General features: G+C 44.8%; 2 protein-coding genes across 5 annotated transcripts; both read right to left on the bottom strand.

Moving 5' to 3' along the window:
* Nucleotides 1-491: 491 nt before the first annotated feature.
* LOC109868230 (splicing factor U2AF 65 kDa subunit) lies at nucleotides 492-12,186 on the bottom strand. 4 transcript variants are annotated; one of them, XM_020457666.2, is made up of 13 exons: nucleotides 11,598-12,186; nucleotides 11,119-11,181; nucleotides 10,782-10,923; nucleotides 10,101-10,139; nucleotides 9,472-9,581; nucleotides 9,138-9,289; nucleotides 7,912-8,028; nucleotides 6,741-6,879; nucleotides 4,255-4,334; nucleotides 3,788-3,928; nucleotides 3,218-3,304; nucleotides 2,682-2,933; nucleotides 492-2,574 (listed from the first exon to the last, which is right to left on the bottom strand). In XM_020457666.2, exons 1-13 carry the CDS (start codon nucleotides 11,644-11,646, stop codon nucleotides 2,440-2,442), a joined length of 1,506 nt encoding a protein of 501 aa, XP_020313255.2. In that variant the 5' UTR covers nucleotides 11,647-12,186; the 3' UTR covers nucleotides 492-2,439. The 4 variants fall into 4 exon arrangements, with proteins under 4 accessions (XP_020313255.2, XP_031643119.1, XP_031643120.1 ...); XM_031787259.1 differs by lacking the exon at nucleotides 10,101-10,139; XM_031787260.1 differs by lacking the exon at nucleotides 11,119-11,181 and having other exon boundaries at nucleotides 11,598-12,185.
* Nucleotides 12,187-12,472: 286 nt separating this feature from the next.
* On the bottom strand, nucleotides 12,473-23,202 carry LOC109868256 (coiled-coil domain-containing protein 106). Its single transcript, XM_020457694.2, has 9 exons — nucleotides 23,050-23,202; nucleotides 22,414-22,493; nucleotides 22,192-22,290; nucleotides 21,778-22,002; nucleotides 20,872-20,928; nucleotides 20,466-20,708; nucleotides 18,075-18,245; nucleotides 14,608-14,911; nucleotides 12,473-13,690 (listed from the first exon to the last, which is right to left on the bottom strand). The coding sequence occupies exons 2-9, from the start codon at nucleotides 22,481-22,483 to the stop codon at nucleotides 13,633-13,635; spliced, it is 1,227 nt and encodes a 408-aa protein (XP_020313283.2). The 5' UTR covers nucleotides 22,484-22,493; nucleotides 23,050-23,202; the 3' UTR covers nucleotides 12,473-13,632.
* Nucleotides 23,203-23,424: the final 222 nt, after the last annotated feature.

Here is a 23,424-nt window from a genome sequence, read left to right as displayed (position 1 = left end):
ACATTTCAATGGAAAAACAGTCCAAATCAGTCCAGTGTGATTCAGTTTGTAGAGCATGGAGCTTACAATGCCAGGGTTGTGGGTTTGATTACCATGGGGGACCAGTATGAATATGTATGCACTCACTACTGGAAGTCTTGGATAAGAGCATTTGCTAAATGACGTAAACATACAAGCCAAGTCTATTTGCACTGTTAGTCAACTCATGCTTTTCAGTGTGTGATATCCAGAGAGCAATAGAAATCCTGTTTGAGCAACTTTTGAAAACGAGAACTAAGTGGCACAGCGGTCTAAAGGCACTACATCTCATTGCTAGAGGCATCACTACAAACCCTGGTTCAATTCCAGCCGTGATTGGGAGTCCCATATGGTGCCGCACAATTGGACCATCGTCGTTAGGGTCAGGGTCATTGTAAATAAGAATTTGTTCCTAACCGACTTGCCCAGTTAAATAAAGGTTCAATAAAAGATGCACACTATTATAAACTACATGTGGTTTTAGCCATTTTTTATTCCATTAATTCACATTTTCCCACCCAAAAAGATTCAATTAAAATGACATGGTAAGATTTAACAAGCTAATTTTAGAAAGGGAGGAAGTCACATTTCACTGGTAGTGCCCAGCTCTAGGTCTGAACACAAAGCATCATGGGAACTCCCTCAACCCCAGTGTAACCAGTGGTCCTTGGAGTCGTAATGACAAAGGTTGAGGGAGATGAGGAAGAAGTGAGACCATATATACAGTTGAGGGGACAACCTTTTGATGAGTATGAACATTTTGTTGACCAGTCCAATACAACACTTGAGAACCTATCCAAAAGACTGCACTCCCCTTCAGTTAAAAAACTCTGTTTAATACCTCCATCTCACCCTTTGTGACAACAAACCCATTACTTAACAGAAGAGGTGTACAATCACACAATACTACCTGACTTCTATGGTTACTAAAAGCCTGATAACCTGGTCAAAGTAAATAGTGCATTTTATTTGTGGGCAGTAGAACAGGAAACAGTGGTATTAGTCTTTATACCTTTATTTTGTCTGCTGAGGTGAGAAGTTACACAAACACTACCTGGGCCAAAGAGATTTCTGTATGAGCAGTCCAATATTCTATAGGTAGGTTTGAAACAGGAAGCAAAACAAAAGAAACTCATTCCAGACAAAGCAATACAATAGTAACTTGAATATTGACTACAATCTCAAATCATTGTTACCTGAAAATACCAAAGCATGAAATGACTCCATGTATTGACAACCTTGCTAAGCACAGACATGAATGAGTACTCCACATATTTTACTCTCGAATGTGACATGAAAAATAACATTAAGGCTTTTAATCAGAATCAGATCGAGCCCTACTCAACACCAATCCAATATTTACCCCTCACAATTCAAAAATAACAATTCAGAACTTCAAAAGCCTGCCTTTCCCCTCTCCCAGTCTCTCTTATGGGTAAGGGTAGGGTGTAGGGACAGAATTATTTTGCCTGCTAAAAATGGCGATGGATAAATTCACACTAGATGAAAGGTTTCAATCCCAAAAAATAAACAAAACCTTCAAAGAGACACAGGCAGTAATAAAAACGTATGGTAGTCAAACTCCGGCCCTGGTGACAATGCAAGGTGTGACAGTGTAAATATACAGTATTGGAACCACAAAAGCTGACATTCAGATAAATTAGTCCAATATGACATTGGAGTTGGTTATGTGTAGTTACAGCTTCTCCCCCTCTCGCTACACACACAGGGAGAGGGGCTTAGTCTGATGTACATGGAAAAGAAACGAGGAAATGTAAAGGTCCAAATCTGAGAAGGAAAATCACAAAACGAGGCCATTCCTGTCAATAGCTTTCCATTCTATCCTGTCAATAGCTTTCCATTCTATCCTGTCAATAGCTTTCCATCCACCCTTTTCACAACAAGAAACTGATCATGTTATCTACATTGGTGGGTCAAATAAAAAATGTCACCACCTCCCTCTCCCCATATGAAATGAGGAATACTCCTGTCCATCTATCTATCCACCACTCTTATAGAGTAGACCAGTCCACTTCCCCCTCACCACACCTACCTAAAGTACTTAAAACAGGTGTGGCAAACCCCCCCCCCCCTTCTCACAAAGTATAAAAAAAATCATTTACCCCTGTCCTGTTACTACACACAATTCACAAAAATTGTTGAACCCCCCCCCCCCCCCCCGGTTTTCATCAGAATACAAATCCTTTCTCTCCCTTCTCTTTTGCCCAATAGCAAATGGATCCCCAGCCCCTACCCCTGGGTACTTCTCTGAACTCCACCTGACCTTCTGATGGACTAGGTGAAACATTATGTCGCTCACACCTTTTCAGGTCAAAACAAGTGCCTAGGCGGTGTGGGGTTAGGGGTCGATTTGAAATATGACAATCCACCCCCCTCACTATCCTCGTCTGTCGTCATCCTCTACCAGAAGTCTCGGCGGTGGTAGGCATCAGGGTCGCAGTATTTGGTCACCACCACCCGGTTAGCAAACTTCCTGCCCGTCAGACCCTGCATGGCCTTCTGGGAGTCAAACACTGACATGAACTCCACAAAGATCTATAGGACAGAGAGGGACAGAGAGAGGAAATGTAAGGAGGTTCAATGGAGATCATTCAAAAAGGCATAGTCATAAAGCTGAAGACACACAGAAGCTTCTCTCTCACCTTGCCAGTGCCAGGGACCTCCAGCCCATCCACAGGTCTGGGGATCTCGATGCTCTTGACCTGGCCGTACTTGCTGCACTCGTCCCTCACATCCTCTACGATCTCCTCGTATTCCTCTTCATCCACCAGCTCCTCAACAGCCACCATATTCATCAGACAGAGCACCTCTGTGGGCAGGCCGGCCATCTGGGTCATTGAGCTGTTCATCAGGCCCGGCACCTGCAGCGTCACCGGGGTCTGGTTTATACTTGTCTGGAGGGGAGAGGGGAGGGTTGGAGAAGGAGTGTTGGTGGATACAGAACATGCCGTGAGGGATTGGAAAAGTAAAAACAAACAGCACAGACCACCCCAAGGGCACAACATATGCTCCCCCTCGTCTCTATCTAAGATCCCCTGCACAAGATCCTCTTCACAAGTGTTTCTTTCTCAAATGTCCTGAAGGCTCCCTGGACCAAGCGTTTCCCCTCTACCTTCTACTTCCCTCTCCACTGTAGCACACTATTCCCTGCCTGACCAGCTCCATCTCTCAGTCTTACCAGAGTGGCATTCTTGGATCCCACGCTGGCTCTCTGCACCAGGAGCTTTTTATCTCCCAGCTGCATGCCGTTGAGTCCTGCTATGGCCTGTGGGGACAGGGCATCTCCAAGTGGTTAATACAGCTGTCAATCAGCAGGGACAACCCCCCAGGGTCTATGCACTTCTACACTATATTGAAATTCTCCCTTTCAAGAACCCAATCAAAAGCTGAATTTAGGATTTTTACCTTTCTACAGATGGTCATTTTAAAAGGTTTTATTACATTTTTACTGCAATTCAGTTCAATCATAACAGATTACTGTGAAATATTGGGAGCGTAACCATATGAAATCACTTTGTCAAGAGTTATGTCTCTTGCTGTGGGGCCTAAAGTATTATATATGAAACACAATAATATCGCAAGAGCAATATAGTTCCCCTTCCCCTTTCACATTCATTTACATTTTTATTCATATGCAAGTAATTCAAAATGTGAAGAGATATTGCAAAAAAGAAAAGAAAAACCTGGATCAAATCCAAAACCATGACATGGTGTGTGAAGAACTAAAATTAAGGGGGTGGTTAGCTACCTGATTCTCCATGGTGATCTGGTCGTTCAGGTTGACGTCTACATACTCACAGAAGGCATAACCCTTAGACAAACCTGTGGCACTATCCTTGACCAAGTTAAAGGCCTTGAGAGGCCCAAACGATGTCAGGAGCTCCTTCACCTGGAGAACACAGAGGGAAGATTACCATAAAGATTAGAGGGGAAAAAAGATGGGAGGGACAGGGGAAATGGGAGAACAGTCAGATGAGGAGAGGAGACATTGAACACTTAACATCTCAGACTATTGGAGCTCTTTCAAGCTGTCTGGCTTCCATCAACAGTGTTACTTCAGTACACTGCTAACCGCGTCCAGCATTGACTAGGCATGTGAGGAAACAGGAGGTTTTCACTGGGCCAGACTGGGACGTCACGGGAGGTGAGCAGCCAGCATGTGGCTCCAGGTGACCTGGTTAGAAGGCTAAGCTGCTTAAGGTTAAGCTCACTGACCTGGTCATCATTCAGGTAGTTGGGCAGGCCCCCGATGAACAGCTTGTGGGCCGAGTCAGGCACCACTGTGGACACCACGCCTACACAGACAGAGGAGAGAGAAGTTATTTAAAGTCAACCAAATGTTGATATAAACAGCCTACATCCAGTCTGATCCCCATCATAGCACTGAGACGGTACTTGTGAAGGTGGTAAATTACATTTTAATGGCATCGGACCGAGGCTCTGCATCTGTCCTCGTGCTCCTAGACCTTAGTGCTGCTTTTGATACCATCGATCACCACATTCTTTTGGAGAGATTGGAAACCCAAATTGGTCTACACGGACATGTTCTGGCCTGGTTTAGATCTTATCTGTCGGAAAGATATCAGTTTGTCTCTGTGAATGGTTTGTCCTCTGACAAATCAACTGTAAATTTCGGTGTTCCTCAAGGTTCCGTTTTAGGACCACTATTGTTTTCACTATATATTTTACCTCTTGGGGATGTTATTCGAAAACATAATGTAAACTTTCACTGCTATGCGGATGACACACAGCTGTACATTTCAATGAAACATGGTGAAGCCCCAAAATTGCCCTCGCTAGAAGCATGTGTTTCAGACATAAGGAAGTGGATGGCTGCAAACTTTCTACTATTAAACTCGGACAAAACAGAGATGCTTGTTCTAGGTCCCAAGAAACAAAGAGATCTTCTGTTGAATCTGACAATTAATCTTAATGGTTGTACAGTCGTCTCAAATAAAACTGTGAAGGACCTCGGCGTTACTCTGGACCCTGATCTCTCTTTTGAAGAACATATCAAGACCATTTCGAGGACAGCTTTTTTCCATCTACGTAACATTGCAAAAATCAGAAACTTTCTGTCCAAAAATTATGCAGAAAAATGTATCCATGCTTTTGTCACTTCTAGGTTAGACTACTGCAATGCTCTATTTTCCGGCTACCCGGATAAAGCACTAAATAAACTTCCGTTAGTGCTAAATACGGCTGCTAGAATCCTGACTAGAACCAAAAAATTTGATCATATTACTCCAGTGCTAGCCTCTCTACACTGGCTTCCTGTCAAAGCAAGGGCTGATTTCAAGGTTTTACTGCTAACCTACAAAGCATTACATGGGCTTGCTCCTACCTATCTCTCTGATTTGGTCCTGCCGTACATACCTACACGTACGCTACGGTCACAAGACGCAGGCCTCCTAATTGTCCCTAGAATTTCTAAGCAAACAGCTGGAGGCAGGGCTTTCTCCTATAGAGCTCCATTTTTATGGAACGGTCTGCCTACCCATGTCAGAGACGCAAACTCTGTCTCAACCTTTAAGTCTTTACTGAAGACTCATCTCTTCAGTGGGTCATATGATTGAGTGTAGTCTGGCCCAGGAGTGGGAAGGTGAACGGAAAGGCTCTGGAGCAACGAACCGCCCTTGCTGTCTCTGCCTGGCCGGTTCCCCTCTTTCCACTGGGATTCTCTGCCTCTAACCCTATTACAGGGGCTGAGTCACTGGCTTGCTGGGGCTCTCTCATGCCGTCCCTGGAGGGGGTGCGTCACCTGAGTGGGTTGATTCACTGTTGTGGTCATCCTGTCTGGGTTGGCGCCCCCCCCTTGGGTTGTGCCGTGGCGGAGATCTTTGTGGGCTATACTCAGCCTTGTCTCAGGATGGTAAGTTGGTGGTTGAAGATATCCCTCTAGTGGTGTGGGGGCTGTGCTTTGGCAAAGTGGGTGGGGTTATATCCTTCCTGTTTGGCCCCGTCCTCAGATGGGGCCACAGTGTCTCCTGACCCCTCCTGTCTCAGCCTCCAGTATTTATGCTGCAGTAGTTTATGTGTCGGGGGGCTGGGGTCAGTTTGTTATATCTGGAGTACTTCTCCTGTCCTATTCGGTGTCCTGTGTGAATCTAAGTGTGCGTTCTCTAATTCTCTCCTTCTCTCTTTCTTTCTCTCTCTCTCGGAGGACCTGAGCCCTAGGACCATGCCCCAGGACTACCTGACATGATGACTCCTTGCTGTCCCCAGTCCACCTGGCCATGCTGCTGCTCCAGTTTCAACTTCCACCTGACTGTGCTGCTGCTCCAGTTTCAACTATTCTGCCTTATTATTATTCGACCATGCTGGTCATTTATGAACATTTGAACATCTTGGCCATGTTCTGTTATAATCTCCACCCGGCACAGCCAGAAGAGGACTGGCCACCCCACATAGCCTGGTTCCTCTCTAGGTTTCTTCCTAGGTATTGGCCTTTCTAGGGAGTTTTTCCTAGCCACCGTGCTTCTACACCTGCATTGCTTGCTGTTTGGGGTTTTAGGCTGGGTTTCTGTACAGCACTTTGAGATATCAGCTGATGTACGAAGGGCTATATAAATAAATTTGATTTGATCCTATAGAGACAGGTAAATAGTTCAAGTAGGCCAGACTAAGAAGGGTTTAAAGATGGGCTAATTAGAGTGAAACAGCCAGAGAAGCTTGGACAGTAAACCGACAGACAGACAGACCAGGCACGTAGACGCTGGGGTTCTCGCTCATGCCGGGCAGGGGCTGGTAGTCATGGGGACGGCGGATCTTCAGACTCTGTCCCTGGAAGATGATGCCATCGAAAGCCATGGCCTGGGTTGTCTCATCCACTGAGCGGAACTATGGGACAACAAACACAGAGCAGGTTTTTAGAAAGGTAGAGGGTTAACTTTCACCTGTCAGATTATTTCAGAAAGCTCAGATAAAAGGGCCGAACAGGCCCCCATTAATATCGACGGGGCTGTAGTGGCGCGGGTCGAGAGTTAAGTTCCTTGGAGTCCACATCAACAAACTAGAATGGTTCAAACACACCAAGACAGTTGTGAAGAGGGCACGACAACACCTATTCCCCCCTCAGGAGACTGAAAAGATTTGGCATGGGTCCTCAGATCCTCAAAAAGTTCTACAGCTGCACCATCAAGAGCATCTGGTTGCATCACAGCCTGGTATGGCAACAGCTCAGCCTCCGACCGTAAGGCACTACAGAGGGTAGTGCGTACAGCCCAGTACATCACTGGTGCCAAGCTTCCTGCCATCTAGGACCTATATAATACGCAGTGTCAGAGGAAAGCCCATAAAATTGTCAGAGACTCCAGTCACCCAAGTTATAGACTGTTTCCTCTGATACCGAGTGGCAAGCGGTACCGGAGAGCCAAGTCTAGGACCTAAATGCTCCTCAACAGCTTCTAACCCCAAGCCATTAGACTGCTGAACAATTCATAAAAACCACCAACGGACAATTTACATTGACCCCCCCTGTACACTGCTGCTACTCGCTGTGTTTGTTACCTATGCAGTCACTTCACCCCCACCTACATGTACAAATTACCTCAACTAGCCTGTACCCCTGCACACTGACTCGGTACCGGTGCCCCCTGTATATAGCCTCGTTATTATTATAACTTTATATTTTTATAGTTACTTTATATTATAACTTTTATTTTAGCCTACTTGGTAAATATTTTCTTCTTCTTGAACTGCACTGTTGGTTAAGGGCTTATATAAGTAAGCATTTCACAGTAAAGTCCACACTTCTTGTATTCGGCACGTGACAAATAAAGTTAGATTTGAAAAGAGGTCCTTTTGGACTACTGAGGAAGGTCACATTTCTTCTCCAGTATTGCGTATAGTCAAGTGGGTGTTGAGACCCACCTCGAGGAAGGCAAAGTTCTTGTCCTGGTTGATCTGAACAGCGAGGACGGGGTTTCCTGGAGCCTGAGTGAGACCACCCAGACGCATCTGAGCGTTGAAGAAATCCATCATGGACTCCTACACAGGTAGAGGGAGAGACATTGAGGCAATACTCTGGAAGACACACTCCAACAACAGTATTTATTATGCATTCTGATCCCCCTGAGCTTGAAATACTAGTTGACAGAATCAGATGGCCCGGCCCCTATCCTTAACCTGACAGAATCAGGTGGCCCGGCCCCTAGCCTTAACCTGACAGAATCAGGTGGCGCGGCCCCTAGCCTTAACCTGATAGAATCGGATGGCGCGGCCCCTAGCCTTAACCTGACAGAATCAGATGGCGCGGCCCCTAGCCTTAACCTGACAGAATCAGATGGCGCTGCCCCTAGCCTTAACCTGATAGAATCGGATGGCGCGGCCCCTAGCCTTAACCTGACAGAATCAGATGGCGCTGCCCCTAGCCTTAACCTGACAGAATCGGATGGCGAGGCCCCTAGCCTTAACCTGACAGAATCAGATGGCGCTGCCCCTAGCCTTAACCTGACAGAATCGGATGGCGAGGCCCCTAGCCTTAACCTGATAGAATCGGATGGCGCGGCCCCTAGCCTTAACCTGACAGAATCAGATGGCGCGGCCCCTAGCCTTAACCTGACAGAATCAGATGGCGCTGCCCCTAGCCTTAACCTGATAGAATCGGATGGCGCGGCCCCTAGCCTTAACCTGACAGAATCAGATGGCGCTGCCCCTAGCCTTAACCTGACAGAATCGGATGGCGAGGCCCCTAGCCTTAACCTGACAGAATCAGATGGCGCTGCCCCTAGCCTTAACCTGACAGAATCGGATGGCGAGGCCCCTAGCCTTAACCTGACAGAATCAGATGGCGCTGCCCCTATCTTTTAAACTGCCAAGGCTCTATGGTGAACTTTTTTTCTTTTTACAAGGAACATGTGAAAAATGTAGGCGCAAACAAAGAAATTTAAAACCGCAATGAAAAATGAGCAAATAAAAGCTAGAATCTGTAATTTTTCTAGGCACACTGGTCCTCCTAAATAAAAATTCCAGGTCGCACAGCTACATATTTAGGCACATATGCGAGTAAAATTGCGGTGCTGTAGAGCCCTGTATCAACTTCTACCTACTCCATCTCTCTGATCTCTGTCCCTACATCCATCCAGGAGCTAACTGACCTCTGTGATGCCGAAGGGGATGTTGCCCACATAAAGCCGACGGGCCTGTCTGGTCATCTGGCTTCCCACCACAGGGACAGGAGTGGGGGTCACGGCCAGGCCGTCTGGGGTCATGGTGGGCAGCAGGGCCGTGGCTGGGATCTGACCCGCAGCTTGAGGAGAGGTCACATGTTTAAAACATTCATACAGCTTCCAGAACAAGACAGTATTAGTAAGAACAATTAAATAGGAGGCCAAACGAGGGTCAAAGAGTTGAATAGAGTAGATGAAAATAGAGAGGAGAGAGAACAAGGAAGAGAGGAAGAGGATGATGAAGTGAGGCCTCCTCTCTTACCCTGCATGGCTTTGTACTGCATCACACTGATGTGTTCAAAGCCAGGAGGAGGGACGTCCCAGTACTTCTTCACTTTGTTCTTCTTCTTCGTTTCACGGTGCGGGGAACGACTGATGGAGAGAAAATAGGACAGGAGTGAGGACAGAAAGACCAACAGAGGAGTGCAGGGAGAAACAGATGCCGTAAAAAGACAAAGAAGTCATTACTTGTGATGTCCTGTGAGTCAAGCCTTAAATAGACCTTTAGAGAAACCTACAGCTTCTCTTTAACCCATCTATGAGAAACACCAGGTTTACACTTCTGAATCCATGTTAGAAATTATTATACCTTTTACAAATACAAGCGATTTCAAATGACATACTACTTTTAAATGACATTTACAGTGGATGATGTCACAGAGCTCTACAAATCTAACCCATTATTACAGAGTTGACCCTACAGTTTCATTTCTCTCTCTCCATAGAAACCCCTTACCGAAACCTTCCCACACAATGGTATACACAGGATATAATACACTGTCGTAAACATGAGTGGATAGTACACAATCAGAGGAAAGATCACTTGCTAGAGTGACTGGAGTGATATTGTAATAATGCAGAAACAAGCTCTGTGTTAGTTTGCTGTATTACCTTACAGCAATCTCTTGGGGTTGTTGTTGGGATGGTGAGCTGAAATGACATTGGAAGGAGTTCACATTTCATTTCACTCCAAGCCTGGTCACAGGTAGTTCCAATGAAGGAAGTGGAACTAGAGTGCAATTCGAAATTAGCCCCAAGCCACTGTTTGTATGAACTTCACATAGATGCTAAAGGATTGGATGGGTATAAGCAATATGGTCTTCTGCTGGAGCTCTCACCACATCCACTCCTTTCAGATCTACTAGTAGGGCCTAGGGATAGGGACAAATTTGGAATCTTCTACAGAACACTGAGGTCTAGTAAGTGTACGCTATGGCTCTTTCCACTAAAACAACTTCAGGGACCAGGTGTAGAATGTCCAACGTATGTGTGAACACTGTTAGATGTGAGTCTTCCTCCACAAACTTGCATCTCACTGTCAGGACAATAGGTGGGCTACCTCAGACAGAGGAATAATGCTGTATATCAATATGCTTGAGAGCTTTCTATTTCAGATTTAAACTTTTTACGAGGTACAGTCAGTGTTGCCTGGGTTGCTTATTTTCCAAGTGTCCTGATGCTGTTCACTCATCAGGTGTGTAGATAGCCCTACTCAAACCAGTATGCAGTACCTGCACGTAACTAGGTCTCTTACACACCTGAGGGCGTGCAGTAAGACAATGCAGTAGTTACCTGCGTCTCGGTCTGCGCTCCTTGCTGTCTCCACGGCGATCCCTGCTGCGTCTGTCCTTGTCTCTGCTCCTCCTCTTCCTCTCTCTGCTGCGGCTGCGAGAGGGGGAGCGACGGTGGTGGCGGTTCTCCTTGTCCTTCTCCGCTGGAGGAAGGGAAAGAAAAGGGAAGGAACGGTGAAACAATAGAACAAGGGGGGATGGGAGGAAAGAAAACAGAAAGGGAGGAAAAAAGAGGGAGAGGAGAGAAAACTGTTGAGTTAAAATAATATAGCTATGCCATTAAACAGACGCTTTTATCCAAAGCGACTTACAGTCATGCGTGCATACATTTTACGTACGGGTGTTCCCGGGAATCGAGCGCACTATCCTGGCGTTGCAAGCGCCATGCTCTACCAACTGAGCTACAGAGGACCATAGAGATGGGGAGGAGAGAAGATGGTACAGGGGGCAAGAGGATTGACACCGTTACGTGTTTACTTTCATAGGATATAGCTACTGTCTGGCCAAGAGATGTTAACTTTTCATGGATTAATATTTTAACTGGCAACTTCAACACATTCAGAGCAGGAAAACGTCAGCTGGCTCAAAACAGGGTCGATTAGTGACAGAAATATCGTTACTTTTAAACAATGGGTTAGCTAGTTATAGCCACACGAATGTGCCTGGGACGACTTCTGCGACAGTGTTGATCCTAGCAGCCAACGTTCCTACTAGCTAGTTAGCCAGCCCGCGCTCTTGTGTTGTGATGATATGCGATTACTAACTAGCTAGTTTAGAGCCTGGCTATAAAACATAAGTGATTAACTAGCTAGCTTACCTTGTTTGTTTTCAGACAGTTGTCTCTCGAATTCGTCGAAATCCGACATTGCCGTTTCTTATTTGCTAGCCCTAGCTAGTTAGTTAGTTGTGACTGTAAAATGGACGGGAATGCTGAGCGGTCGCTAGCTTGCGAAAAAAGTGCACAGCACACTTAGTAAAATGCTAGCTAACTACACACCACCAATGCAACGGTTTAGAAATATAAAAATAAACAACTCCAGGTGAGTTAAAGATGTGGTTCTTGTTTACACTAAGAACTGAAAATAACTTTGATGAAGAAAACGTGTTATCTTGTGATAGCTAGTTAGATAAAGCAAAGCCCAGGCTGGGGCCTGTTCTTGAAGCAGTCGTGGTAGCGAGCTAATGCTAACTAGCAAGTCGAGTGAATAAGGATATGCTGGTACAATTGCACATCCAATGTTATGCGGTTCGTCCTGTTGATGTTGCAACGGTGTTTGGCGTCGTCCCAATATATGTTTTTCAATTAAATGTATACAAGGAGAAAATACGGGATATGTTCGGTATGCCCGCTTTTTGCGTTTCGTCTCCCAGGCACCCCGTGACACCGGAAGTTGATATACACATTTTACTTTTAGCGCCCCCTTTGGGCCTGTAATTCAACCTACAAAACATGTACATACAGTATATTATCTTTGCCCTAGCACCAAACAAGAAGTTCTTACAAAATGCATGATATTTTCTAACATTGGACATTATAGTATGCATTGGATACATGAAAGCTAGATATCCCTTTATTGATTTCAGAAACAACCTCTCAGATCTGTGATTACAACAGAAAGGAGTTTGACCCAGGGGAGCAGCATTTGTTTTTCCTAGCATCTCCCTATCTACACACTCACACATCAAATCATGATTTTTTAAGAAATCAAATGCTTTAATGGCATTTCTGTTTTTACAGTCCATACAATTTGTATAATCAACCAAACATTTTCAGTTTTTGAATATAGGCTACTCCTCGTGATTATTGAAGAGAAATACAATATTAAACATTTTTGAAATGCTGCACACACAGAGACCTGTATCTTAAATGATACAGGTTGTACTGCACTGTTCAGTAAATTATTGGTTCCTTATTAAAGTCAAAATGACATCTCTGACCCGTATAAAAGGTGTTGTAACATAACATGATTTCAGCAGTTGCCACACTGACACCGGTCAGTGGGTGAGTTTGTGTTGTGAATAAGTAAGACATGAAGTTTAAACTGAGAGGTACCCTTTCACACACTCAGACAACCTGGGGTCTCAGCAATTCCTTGTACCAGTATAATAAACACACAATATACCACTATATTACACCATCGCCAATACTACTGCTATTTTCTTTAACATCATTATTAAGTTCAACAACAGCTCTGTCTAAACAACTGACCAACAAGAGTTAATTTCACATGCAATTGTAATGGGGAACTGGTGATTGATATGTTCAAATAAAAATCAACATTTGTATTTTGTCCCTTTTGTGGAAATCACTGAGCTTACTTACTAACACAAAAAAAGAGAAACATAATAGTATGCAATCTAATTCCAATAAATTATTCTCAAGCAAACAAAGTATTGCAGTAGAGGACTGAAAAAAATCTCAACTGATGGTGAAATAGCACAGTAAATCATACTACTATTATAGTAAAAAACTAATCTTCGTAGCACAGTACAAAGGGTACGTGATGTTATACTACACCACACTTCAGTCAAATGACACATCTCACAACTGTATGCTACAGTGGCACTTTACAGTGACAGAATATATTCTGGTGCAACAAAGAAAGTGATGTATTTGTGGTACAACAGCTTAGCCTCACAGTAGAACTGTCCCCAAAACTGGCCTCATCCTCCTTCCAAAGCAAAGAATATCTGCTTATTCTGTTGTTCTGGTGCAGACACAACACCAGTGGTCAGTCAGCTAGCTAACTTCCTTTGTTTCAGAACCTGGAAGCTTTCTGACAGAACACTGGAATGATTCTACTAAAGGATTGAATCTGAGCAATAGAGTGTGCAACTACTCTTTGCTTTGTTCAGTTTGTGGTCGCGTGAGTTTCCTTCTCTTTAAGAGAATCCTCTCCTCCTTTCAACCTGGAGAAATGAGAGACAGATCCAAAATCACTAGGTGTGGGCTTTTTTAAATATCTAAATAAAGTCATCATTTTAAGTGCACAAATAATACACTTGTTTTTGAAGTGCTAGAAAAAAGACGAGGGAATGTTATACAAACAACAAACATTTATCTGTAAATAAAGATGTATAGTATTGACATTGCTTTTGTGAGGGTGCAGAATATGACACCACTTTTACATGAAGACACTAAAAGGTGAAATGCAGACAGCTCAAAATAGATGATCGTCAAAAAAGGCCGTATTACCTCAAATAGTCAGCACGGCACTTATTTCAAGTATGATGAAAATAAAGAGCCAGTTTGGAATGCTACAAATCTATGATTTGATCACTATACCTTCATGCTGCTACTGTAAGTAATTGGGAGAAGCACAGCCTCTTCAGACAATAGCACCACTTTTTGGCAATGGCAAAATGGGGCCCTACGTGTCAAAATTGCACTGAAATACAGTACTACAAAGTTCAATAGTACTCTGGTCAGAAATAAGGAATGCCATAGTTCATGACCTCTACTTCAAAAGGATTCTGAACAAATAGTTAAGAATATAAAACAAACTCTGTACAGGATGAGCAACAACCTCCCCTACATATCCAGGGCACCCATACACAAATCTTAACTTTCCATAAATGTCTGAATCTTAGGGAGATGGTTGAGTGACGACCTTCTCCAAAAGTCCCACCCTGCTCTTCTTCACAACAAAATGAAGCCCTCCTACCCCCAGATTCCCCCATCCCCTTGGTCCCCAGATTCCCCTCATCCCCTTTGGCCCCCAGATTCCCCTCATCCCCCTGGCCCCCAGATTCCCCTCATCCCCTTGGCCCCCAGATTCCCCTCATCCCCTTGGCCCCAGCGTCCAACCCCACATCAGTGTCTGAACCTGTAGGAGATGGGTAGTAGCAGGTTGTTCTTCTTCAGGGCCTGCACCCTGCTTAGCGTCTCCTCGTCCAGGGCGACGTAGCAGCGCCGTGCGTAATCCAGCAGCTTCTCCTTGGACGGGTCAAACTCGCCCACCTCCGCCACCTTCTCCGGGGCCACCAGCAGCATCTCAGCGATGGGTGTGGTGGAGGCCACCGTGTTGCGGTCTACGCCGTGGATCTGGAAGGCCTTGGACATGTTCTTCAGCCGCTGGTAGGTCAGCAGGATCTTCTTGTAGCGAAACAGAACCCCTGCAGCGTCTTTGACTAGAGGAGGAGATGGAGAGAGGTGGGGATTGATTAGGCCTACTTCAAGGAAGGAAAGACGCATTTCTAAAGCATTTTTTTTTTCACCTTTATTTAACCAGGTAGGCCAGTTGAGAACAAGTTCTCATTTACAACTGCGACCTGCCCAAGATAAAGCAAAGCAGTGCGACAAAAAAACAACAACACAGAGTTACACATGGGATAAACAAACATACAGTCAATAACAATAGAAAAATCTATATACAGTGTGTGCAAATGGAGTAAGGAGGTAAAGCAATAAATAGACCATAGTAGTGAAGTAATTGCAATTTAGCAAATTAACACTGGAATGATAGATGTGCAGCTGATGATGTGCAAGTAGAAATACTAGTGTGCAAAAGAGCAAAAATAAATAAATAAAAACAATATGGGGATGAGGTAGGTAGTTGGATGGGCTATTTACAGATGGGCTGTGTACAGCTGCAGCGATCGGTGAGCTGCTCAGATAGTTGATGCTTAAAGTTAGTGAGGGAGATATAAGTTACTTCAGCGATTTTTGCATATCGTTCCAGTCATTGGCAGCAGAGAACTGGAAGGAAAGGCGGCCAAAGGAGGTGTTGGCTTTGGGGATGACCAGTGAGATATACCTGCTGGAGCGCGTACTACGGGTGAGTGTTGTTATGGTGACCAGTGAGCAGAGATAAGGCGGAGCTTTACCTAGAAAAGACTTATAGATGACCTGGAGCCAGTGAGTCTGGCGACGAATATGTAGCGAGGGCCAGCCGACGAGAGCATACAGGTCGCAGTGGTGGGTGGTATATGGGGCTTTGGTGACAAAACGGATGGCACTGTGATAGACTGCATCCAGTTTGCTGAGTAGAGTGTTGGAGGCTATTTTGTAAATTACATCGCTGAAGTCGAGGATCGGTAGGATAGTCAGTTTTACGAGAGTATGTTTGGCAGCGTGAGTGAAGGAGGCTTTATTTGCGAAATAGGAAGCCGATTCTAGATTTAATTTTGGATTGGAGATGCTTAATATGAGTCTGGGAGGAGAGTTTACAGTCTAGCCAGACACCTAGGTATGTGTAGTTGTCCACATATTCTTCACATATTCACAAGTCAGAACCGTCCAGAGTAGTGATGCTAGTCGGGCGGGCAGGTGCGGGCAGCGATTGGTTGAAGAGCATGCATTTAGTTTTACTAGCGTTTAAGAGCAGTTGGAAGCCACGGAAGGAGTGTTGTCTGGCATTGACCTCGTTTGGAGGTTTGTTAACACAGTGTCCAAAGAAGGGCCAGATGTATACAGAATGGTGTCGTCTGCGTAGAGGTGGATCAAGGAATCACCCACAGCAAGAGCGACATCATTGAGATACACAGAGAAAAGGGTCGGCCCGAGAATTGAACCCTGTGGTACCTCCATAAAGACTGCCAGAGGTCTGGACAACAGGCCCTCCGATTTGACACACTGAACTCAATCAGAGAAGTAGGTGAGCTAGTCATTTGAGAAACCAAGGCTGTTGAGTCTACCGATAAGAATATGGTGATTGACAAAGTCGAAAGCCTTGGCTAGGTCGATGAAGACGGCTGCACAGTACTGTCTTTTATCGATGGCGGTTGTGATATCGTTTAGTACCTTGAGCGTGGCTGAGGTGCACCCGTGATCAGCTCGGAAACCGGATTGCACAGCGGAAAAGGTACAGTGGGATTCTAAATTGTCATTGATCTGTTTGTTAACTTGGCTTTTGAAGACTTTGGAAAGGCAGGGTAGAATGGATATAGGTCTATAACATTTTGAATCAAGAGTGTCACCCCTATTGAAGAGCGGGATGACCGCGGCAGCTTTCCAATCATTAGGAATCTCGGACAATACGAAAGAGAGGTTGAACAGACTAGTAATAGGGGTTGCAACAATGGCGGCAGATCATTTTTACAAAGAGTGGGACCAGCTTGTCTAGCCCGGCTGACTTGTACGGGTCCAGGTTTTGCAGCTCTTTCAGAACATCTGTTATCTGGATTTGGGTGAAGGAGAAGCTGGGAGGCTTGGGCAAGTAGCTGCGGGGGGTGTGGAGCTGTTGGCCGGGGTTGGGGTAGCATGGCCAGCCGTAGAGAAATGCTTATTGAATTTCTCGATTATTGTGGATTTATAGGTGGCAACAGTGTTTCCTAGCCTCAGTGCAGTGGGCAGCTGGGAGGAGGTGCTCTTATTCTCCATGGACTTTACAGTGTCCCAGAACATTTTGAAGTTAGAGCTGCAGGATGCAAATGTCTGTTTGGAAAAGCTAGCCTTTGCTTTCCTAACTGACTGTGTGTATTGGTTCCTGACTTCCCTGAAAAGTTGCATATCGCGGGGACTATTCGATGCTAGTGCAATACACCACAGGATGTTTTTGTGCTGGTCGAGGGCAGTCAGGTCTGGAGTGAACCAAGGGCTATATCTGTTCTTTGTTCTACATTTTTTGAAAGGAGCGTGCTTATTTAAGATGGTGAGGAAATTACTTTTAAAGAACAGCCAGGCATCCTCTACTGATGGGATGAGGTCAATATCCTTCCAGGATACCCGGGCCAGGTCGATTAAAAAGGCCTGCTCGCTGAAGTGTTTTAGGTAGCCTGTGACAGTGATGAGGGGTGGTCGTTTGACTGCGGACCCATAACTGATGCAGGCAATGAGGCAGTGATCGCTGAGATCCTGATTGAAAACAGCGTATTTGGAGGGCAAGTTGGTCAGGATAATATCTATGAGGGAGCCCATGTTTACGGATTTAGGTACAGATTTACGGTACCTTGTGGGTCCCTTGTGTTAGATTGAGGACATCTATCTTAGATTGTGGGACGGCCGGGGTGTTAAGCATATCCCATTTTAGGTCACCAAGCAGAACAAACTTTGAAGATAGATTGGGGGGGGGGGGGGGGGGGATCAATTTACATATGGTGTCCAGGGCATAGCTGGGAGCTGAGTGGGGTCTATAACAGTAAGAGACTTATTTCTGGAGAGATTCATTTTTCAAATTAGAAGCTAAAACTGTTTGGGCATAGAACTGGAAAGTATGACAGAACTCTGCAGTAGATTGCAACTCCTCCCCCTTTGGCAGTTCTATCTTGACGGAAAATGTTGTAGTTGGGAATAAACATTTCTGAATTTTTGGTGGAACATGAAATGAGTAACATGGCTGCCATTGTCCCTCACCTCTCTGCCTCTCCCTGGTGATTCGGAAGACCCGCCTCCTCTTCATCCCTGGGTGCCCACCGCTGCTCATGCCCTCGGACATCACGTCCTCTCCTGAAATCATTTCCTCCTCGTTCATGTAGCCATCCTGCTCCAGGAATTCCTCGGCCTCCCCCAGGAGGGACAGGGAATCTGAACAGACAAACAAGACCGTAAAAAACAACTTTAGACTAGAGGTGATAGACTAGAGGTGATAGACTAGAGGTGCTAGACTAGAGCTGATAGACTAGAGGTGATAGACTAGAGGGGATAGACTAGAGGTGATAGACTAGAGGTGATAGACAAGAGGTGCTAGACTAGAGGTGCTAGACTAGAGCTGATAGACTAGAGCTGATAGACGAGAGGTGCTCATAGTTTGGATTAGAGATTGTCATGTAAGTGAACATTTATTCCTGTCCCATCTGGTACTGTCCATTTTTCCCCCTGTACTGTCCTGATTAGTGGTGGGAAAAGTACCCGATTGTCATACTTGTGTAAAAGTAAAGATACCTTATTAGAAAATGACTCAAATAAAAGTGAGTCACCCAGTAAAAATCTACTTGAGTAAAAGTAAAAGTATTTGGTTTTAAATATACTTAAGTATCAAAAGTAAATGGAATTGCTCAAATATACATAAGTATCAAAAGTAAAAGTATGAATCATTTCAAATTCCTTATATTAAGCAAACCAGCTGGCACAATTGTCTTGTTTTGATATTTATTTTACGGACAGCCAGGGGCACATTGTAACACTCAAACAAAATGTACAAACAAATAATTTGTGTTTAGTGAGTCCACAATATCAGAAGCAGTAGGGATGAGCAGGGATGTTTTCTTGATAAGTGTCTGAATTGGACCATTTTCTGTCCTGCTAAGCATTCAAAATGTAACGAGTACTTTTGAGTGTCGGGGAAAATGAATGAAGTAAAAAGTACATTATTTTCTTTAGGAATGTAGTAAAGTAAAAGTTGTCAAAAATATAAATAGTACAGGTAAGTATAAATACCCCCCCAAAATACTTAAGTAGTACTTTAAAATATTTTTACTTAAGTACTGTACATCACTGGTCCTGATCCCGAAATAGTTCTATAACCCCGGGAACTTTCCTGTCCGATAAAAATCCCACATTTTTACACACAGAAATGAGAAATAACTTCCTTAATTAGCTGCTCATCTCTGTCCCCCACTCTGCTTGTGAGTAGCCATCATCAATGACTGTATATATGGTAGCCATAGCAACTGGTTTGTTTGGCTGCTGCTCAGCGCTCAGGAGACAGTCGCCTGCAGTTCACACACAGCTGATAGCAACCCCATTACCCGATTTTGGCCCTCAACCAGATTAAATGGCCGGAGGCCGTATCTGCCACCCTATGGCCATCCTATTCGTTACTTCAGATGGCACAGGTTTAGTTAAATATGCAAACAATTGGCCGGTAACGTTGTTGGTGGAGCAGCTATGCCGCTTCATGCCGCTTGTCCCGCTCTCCGGTTGGTTCTGTGTACTCGGTTCTTTCGTTGTCAAAGACAACTCCATCACATTTAGCTAAAACATAGCTCATTCCTTTTAATGGCTCTAATGTTAGTGATGGGTCCTTGGCTGCAACAAGATATTGCAATTCCTCTCTTGAAGGCTTCATCATTCACTGATGTACGTTGGCATCTTAGGTAAAGTAGGGACTGGCTAAAACTGGAGCAAGGAGCGAGCCTAACCCTCCCCCCAAAAAATATTTGTATAACTATTCCTGTACTGCGACCGTTCCTGTGGACTGTCGATCCTGTCCAGTCCTGTCCTGAACTCGACCCTAGAACTTCCCTCCAATTCCTTTTTATTACTCCTTTTCCCCCCAATTTCGTGGTATGCAATTGGTAGTTACAGTCTTGTCTCATCGCTGCAACTCCCGTACGGATTCGGGAGAGGTGAAGGCCAAGAACTGTGCATTCACCGAAACACAACCCAACCAAGCCGCAATGATTCTTGGCACAACACCCACTTAACCCAGAAGTCAGCTGCACTGGGCCAGCTGCATGTGTCGGAGGAAACACCATACACCTGGCGACCGTGTCAGCGTGTAATGCGCCCGGCCCGCCACAGGAGTCACTAGTGCATGATGGGACAAGGACATCCCTGCCGGCCAAACCCTCCCCTAACCCAGACGACACTGGGCCAATTGATCGGGAGACCCATGGTTCGGCGCACGCGGCCAGCTGCGACAGAGCCTGGACTCGAACCCAGAATCTCTAGTGGCACCTAGCACTGTGATGCAGGGCCTTAGACCACTGCACTACTCGGGAGGCCTCTCCCATTCCTGCCGGAATCCCTTGGCACGTGCAAGAGTCCTGTTCCCATGTCAACCTTTTGTTTGGATCCCCTTACCTGGCCCTATGCTCCCGTGTGCATTCATGTCACTCATGGTGGCTCTGTTAGCACTGCTACTACCACTGCTGTGCCCCTGCAAGAGGGTCTGGGAGGCCCCGGAGCTGAACATGGAGCTCATTGCGGCCATCTGATTGGCTATCGTGCTGGAAGTGTGGTTTTTGGGTGGGGCCATGGCAGTGGGGGAGGGTCTTCGCTGGAATATCTGACGAGATGTGAAACGCTGTGGCTCGGACTTCTGCTCTGAAAGGGTTAACGAACAGAAAAGGTGAAGATCAATGAGGGTGATCAGTGAACTGAGGCCAGTAGTGGTGAGAGGTGATGAGAATGTATAGAATATGCTCTGAATCTAGATACATGTATCATGAACAACAAGGGACTAGTGAGGTCATAAAGCAGTCCTTACCAACTGGGCGCTCCACCTCTCTCCTCGGCTTCCATTCAAAACGTCTAGAGTCATAGCCTGCAGGAGGAAAAACAACGGTTCCCGAGAATAAATCTATGCCTGTAAAAAGTATGTTGTCTTACATGCTGACAAACCGTCTCCACGTGTGCGTGCGTCTACCTGCTGATTTTGTCTATCCCCACCAGACGCGTTCATGACATACAGGTTAAAATACCAAACCAACTGTGGACAAACTATATTCATTTGGGGACAGGTCGAAACACACATGAAACTTTCATGGACATTTAGCTAGCTTGCTGTTGCTAGCTAATTTGCCCTGGAAAATAAACATTGGGTTGTTATTTTACCTGAAATGCATATGGTCCTTTTTTTAAGGATCTTTTTCGAATGTTTATCTATGTAGAGTCATACAAAATCGTGTGTTCTCTACTCCGACAATTAATCCACAGATAAAAAGGGGAAACCTAGTTAGTTTTTCTCCTTGTTCATTCTTCTTATTCTGTGGAGTTTTATATGGTGGTTGGCAACCATATTTAAGGTACATTACCACTACCAAATAGATTGGAGTGTGGACCTCCATCTTTCAATCACCCACATGGGTATATGCTCCTAAAAACCAATGAGGAGATGGGAGAGGCGGGTCTTGCAGCACATCAAGTGTCTAAAATAGAACCAAGTTCTATTTTAGCGCCTGGCTACGCAGGCGCTGATTGAGGCGCACAAGCAGTTGGGATGAAATTATTGAATAACATGTGTACATTTATTGAGCAACACTCGTGCACACAATGTGAGTGGTGTGGTTAGCATGGTAGAACTTCTCTAATCACAATACATCTTTCTACATCATGGTTGTGTCTCCCCAGTGTCCATCCTCCTTCCCAAAACCTCTCCATGCCCCTCTCTCACCGTTGCTGTACTGGCTCTCGCTGGGGCCCTGGTTCTGATGGGTCTTGGTAGAGAAGATGAAGCGGTCCAGCTGGCAACGCAGGAAGTCCCTCTCCTCCTCCAGATCCTCTATGCGTTTGTGCAGCCACGAGTTCTTCTCCAGGGAGATCTGCAGCTGTGTCCGCAGGTTGGTTATCAGCAGGTACGAGCTGCCTGGTGGGGGGGCACCCGAGGGAGGGGGCGACTCTGAAAAACACACACAGGAAGTTAAGGGTCAGGGAATAAATATTAGGATTAATCTTAATCACTAACTGATTCACACCGGAGAAACTAGGTGAGTGGACTCACTGGACTGTCCTTCCAGATGGTCATTCAACTACATTCATCTATGGTATGGGTTCTGATCTAGTAGGAAATAAAAGCTTTGATATGAACCTTCAAAACTCTGCTCATTCTGATTGAAGAAGCCTTGCTGCTCAAAGTTATTCTCCTCAAAGGGAATGGAGATTTCATAGGCATCCTCGTTCTTCGGAGCTACAGTGGGAGAAATATACAGTAGGCATTATTATGGCTAAATAACTGTTATCACTTTGTCTTGAAGAGGTACATACACAGCTATATCAATGATGCAGATTTTAGAAGGTTTCACAATCTTACTCTGCATGGGATGGGAACCTGTATGGTTCTTGGAGGTAGGCAAAGCGTCATTAATATTTCCCTCCTGCATCTCGTGCACCCTTCATTGTACAGAAACAATACAGGTTTATTAATGTATTACATTTGGCACACAACATCCAATGATGGATAACAACTCCCATTGACGATGTTTCGTTGCAAATGTAACAGTATGCAGTCAGTTTTGTAATAACTTCGAAGTGTTGTCTTCAGCTTGCTAACTAAGCATTTGTGGATGCAATTATGCCACTAGAAATGTAATTACTAGTAGTTACTGTATGGCAATTCTCAGCAGAGATGCAGAATAAGTTACCTACTTATTTCACACAGATCGCTTTATTCCCCTTTGTCTAACGTTACACTTGCGAGCGTACTAGAAAGTTATATTAGCACATTATACACGATGTTCGTCGCTGACATGCTAGTTTGAAAGATTATAATTTAAAAAATGGACACGTTAGCTAGCTACACATCAAATTGCCATAAGGACTCTGCTAATCTTACACAGGCTAGTTAGATAATCAGCAGCTAGCTATTTTACTAGTAGCAAGCTAGCAGCTTCTTTTACGCACAAACTATTTTCTGGTGGAGTTCTCCACAAATCAATGATATACGAACCGTTATTCAGTCGTTATAACAATGTATTTCATATGTAAATCCCGTTCATTCTGTCCACTTTCGTACCTAGCTATAACAATAATAATTTAGCGTTAATTTTACAAGTCTTGTTTATGTCCTTCGCCGTCGTTTCCGGTTACCTAAGGGAGAGTCTATAATTTACTGAAATGTAGTTTGTAACGAAAAGACCCTGCTGTACATCCCGTCCCAGTTGTCGGTGTCAACCCAGGTTTCGAACTGTAAATACATATCTTTATCAATGGAAAGCTCTTGTGTATTGTATTAATTGGTCATTATTAAATAAGAACACATTAAATTACATACTGAACACAAATATAACATTTAAAGTGTTGCTCCCATCTTTCATGAGCTGAA

The sequence above is a fragment of the Oncorhynchus kisutch genome, linkage group LG13 (genome assembly GCF_002021735.2).
Source record: "Oncorhynchus kisutch isolate 150728-3 linkage group LG13, Okis_V2, whole genome shotgun sequence".
Lineage (NCBI taxonomy): Eukaryota > Metazoa > Chordata > Actinopteri > Salmoniformes > Salmonidae > Oncorhynchus > Oncorhynchus kisutch.
Note: the sequence above shows the minus strand (reverse complement) of the source record. Positions and strands in the feature narration are given on the sequence as shown.

What these genes read in the sequence shown, in the direction of transcription:
- LOC109868230 (XM_020457666.2), bottom strand. Translation starts at nt 11,646, where the DNA reads ATGTCGGATTTCGACGAATTCGAGAGACAACTGTCTGAAAACAAACAA. An exon ending in GCAGTACAAAGCCATGCAGG is followed by an intron (nt 9,290 to 9,471) that starts GTAAGAGAGGAG and finishes CCTCTCCTCAAG; the next exon opens with CTGCGGGTCAGATCCCAGCC. An exon ending in ACTACCTGAATGATGACCAG is followed by an intron (nt 3,929 to 4,254) that starts GTCAGTGAGCTT and finishes TGTGTTCTCCAG; the next exon opens with GTGAAGGAGCTCCTGACATC.
- LOC109868256 (XM_020457694.2), bottom strand. Translation starts at nt 22,483, where the DNA reads ATGCAGGAGGGAAATATTAATGACGCTTTGCCTACCTCCAAGAACCAT. An exon ending in AGAGGTGGAGCGCCCAGTTG is followed by an intron (nt 20,709 to 20,871) that starts GTAAGGACTGCT and finishes TAACCCTTTCAG; the next exon opens with AGCAGAAGTCCGAGCCACAG. An exon ending in ACACGGGAGCATAGGGCCAG is followed by an intron (nt 18,246 to 20,465) that starts GTAAGGGGATCC and finishes TTGTCTGTTCAG; the next exon opens with ATTCCCTGTCCCTCCTGGGG.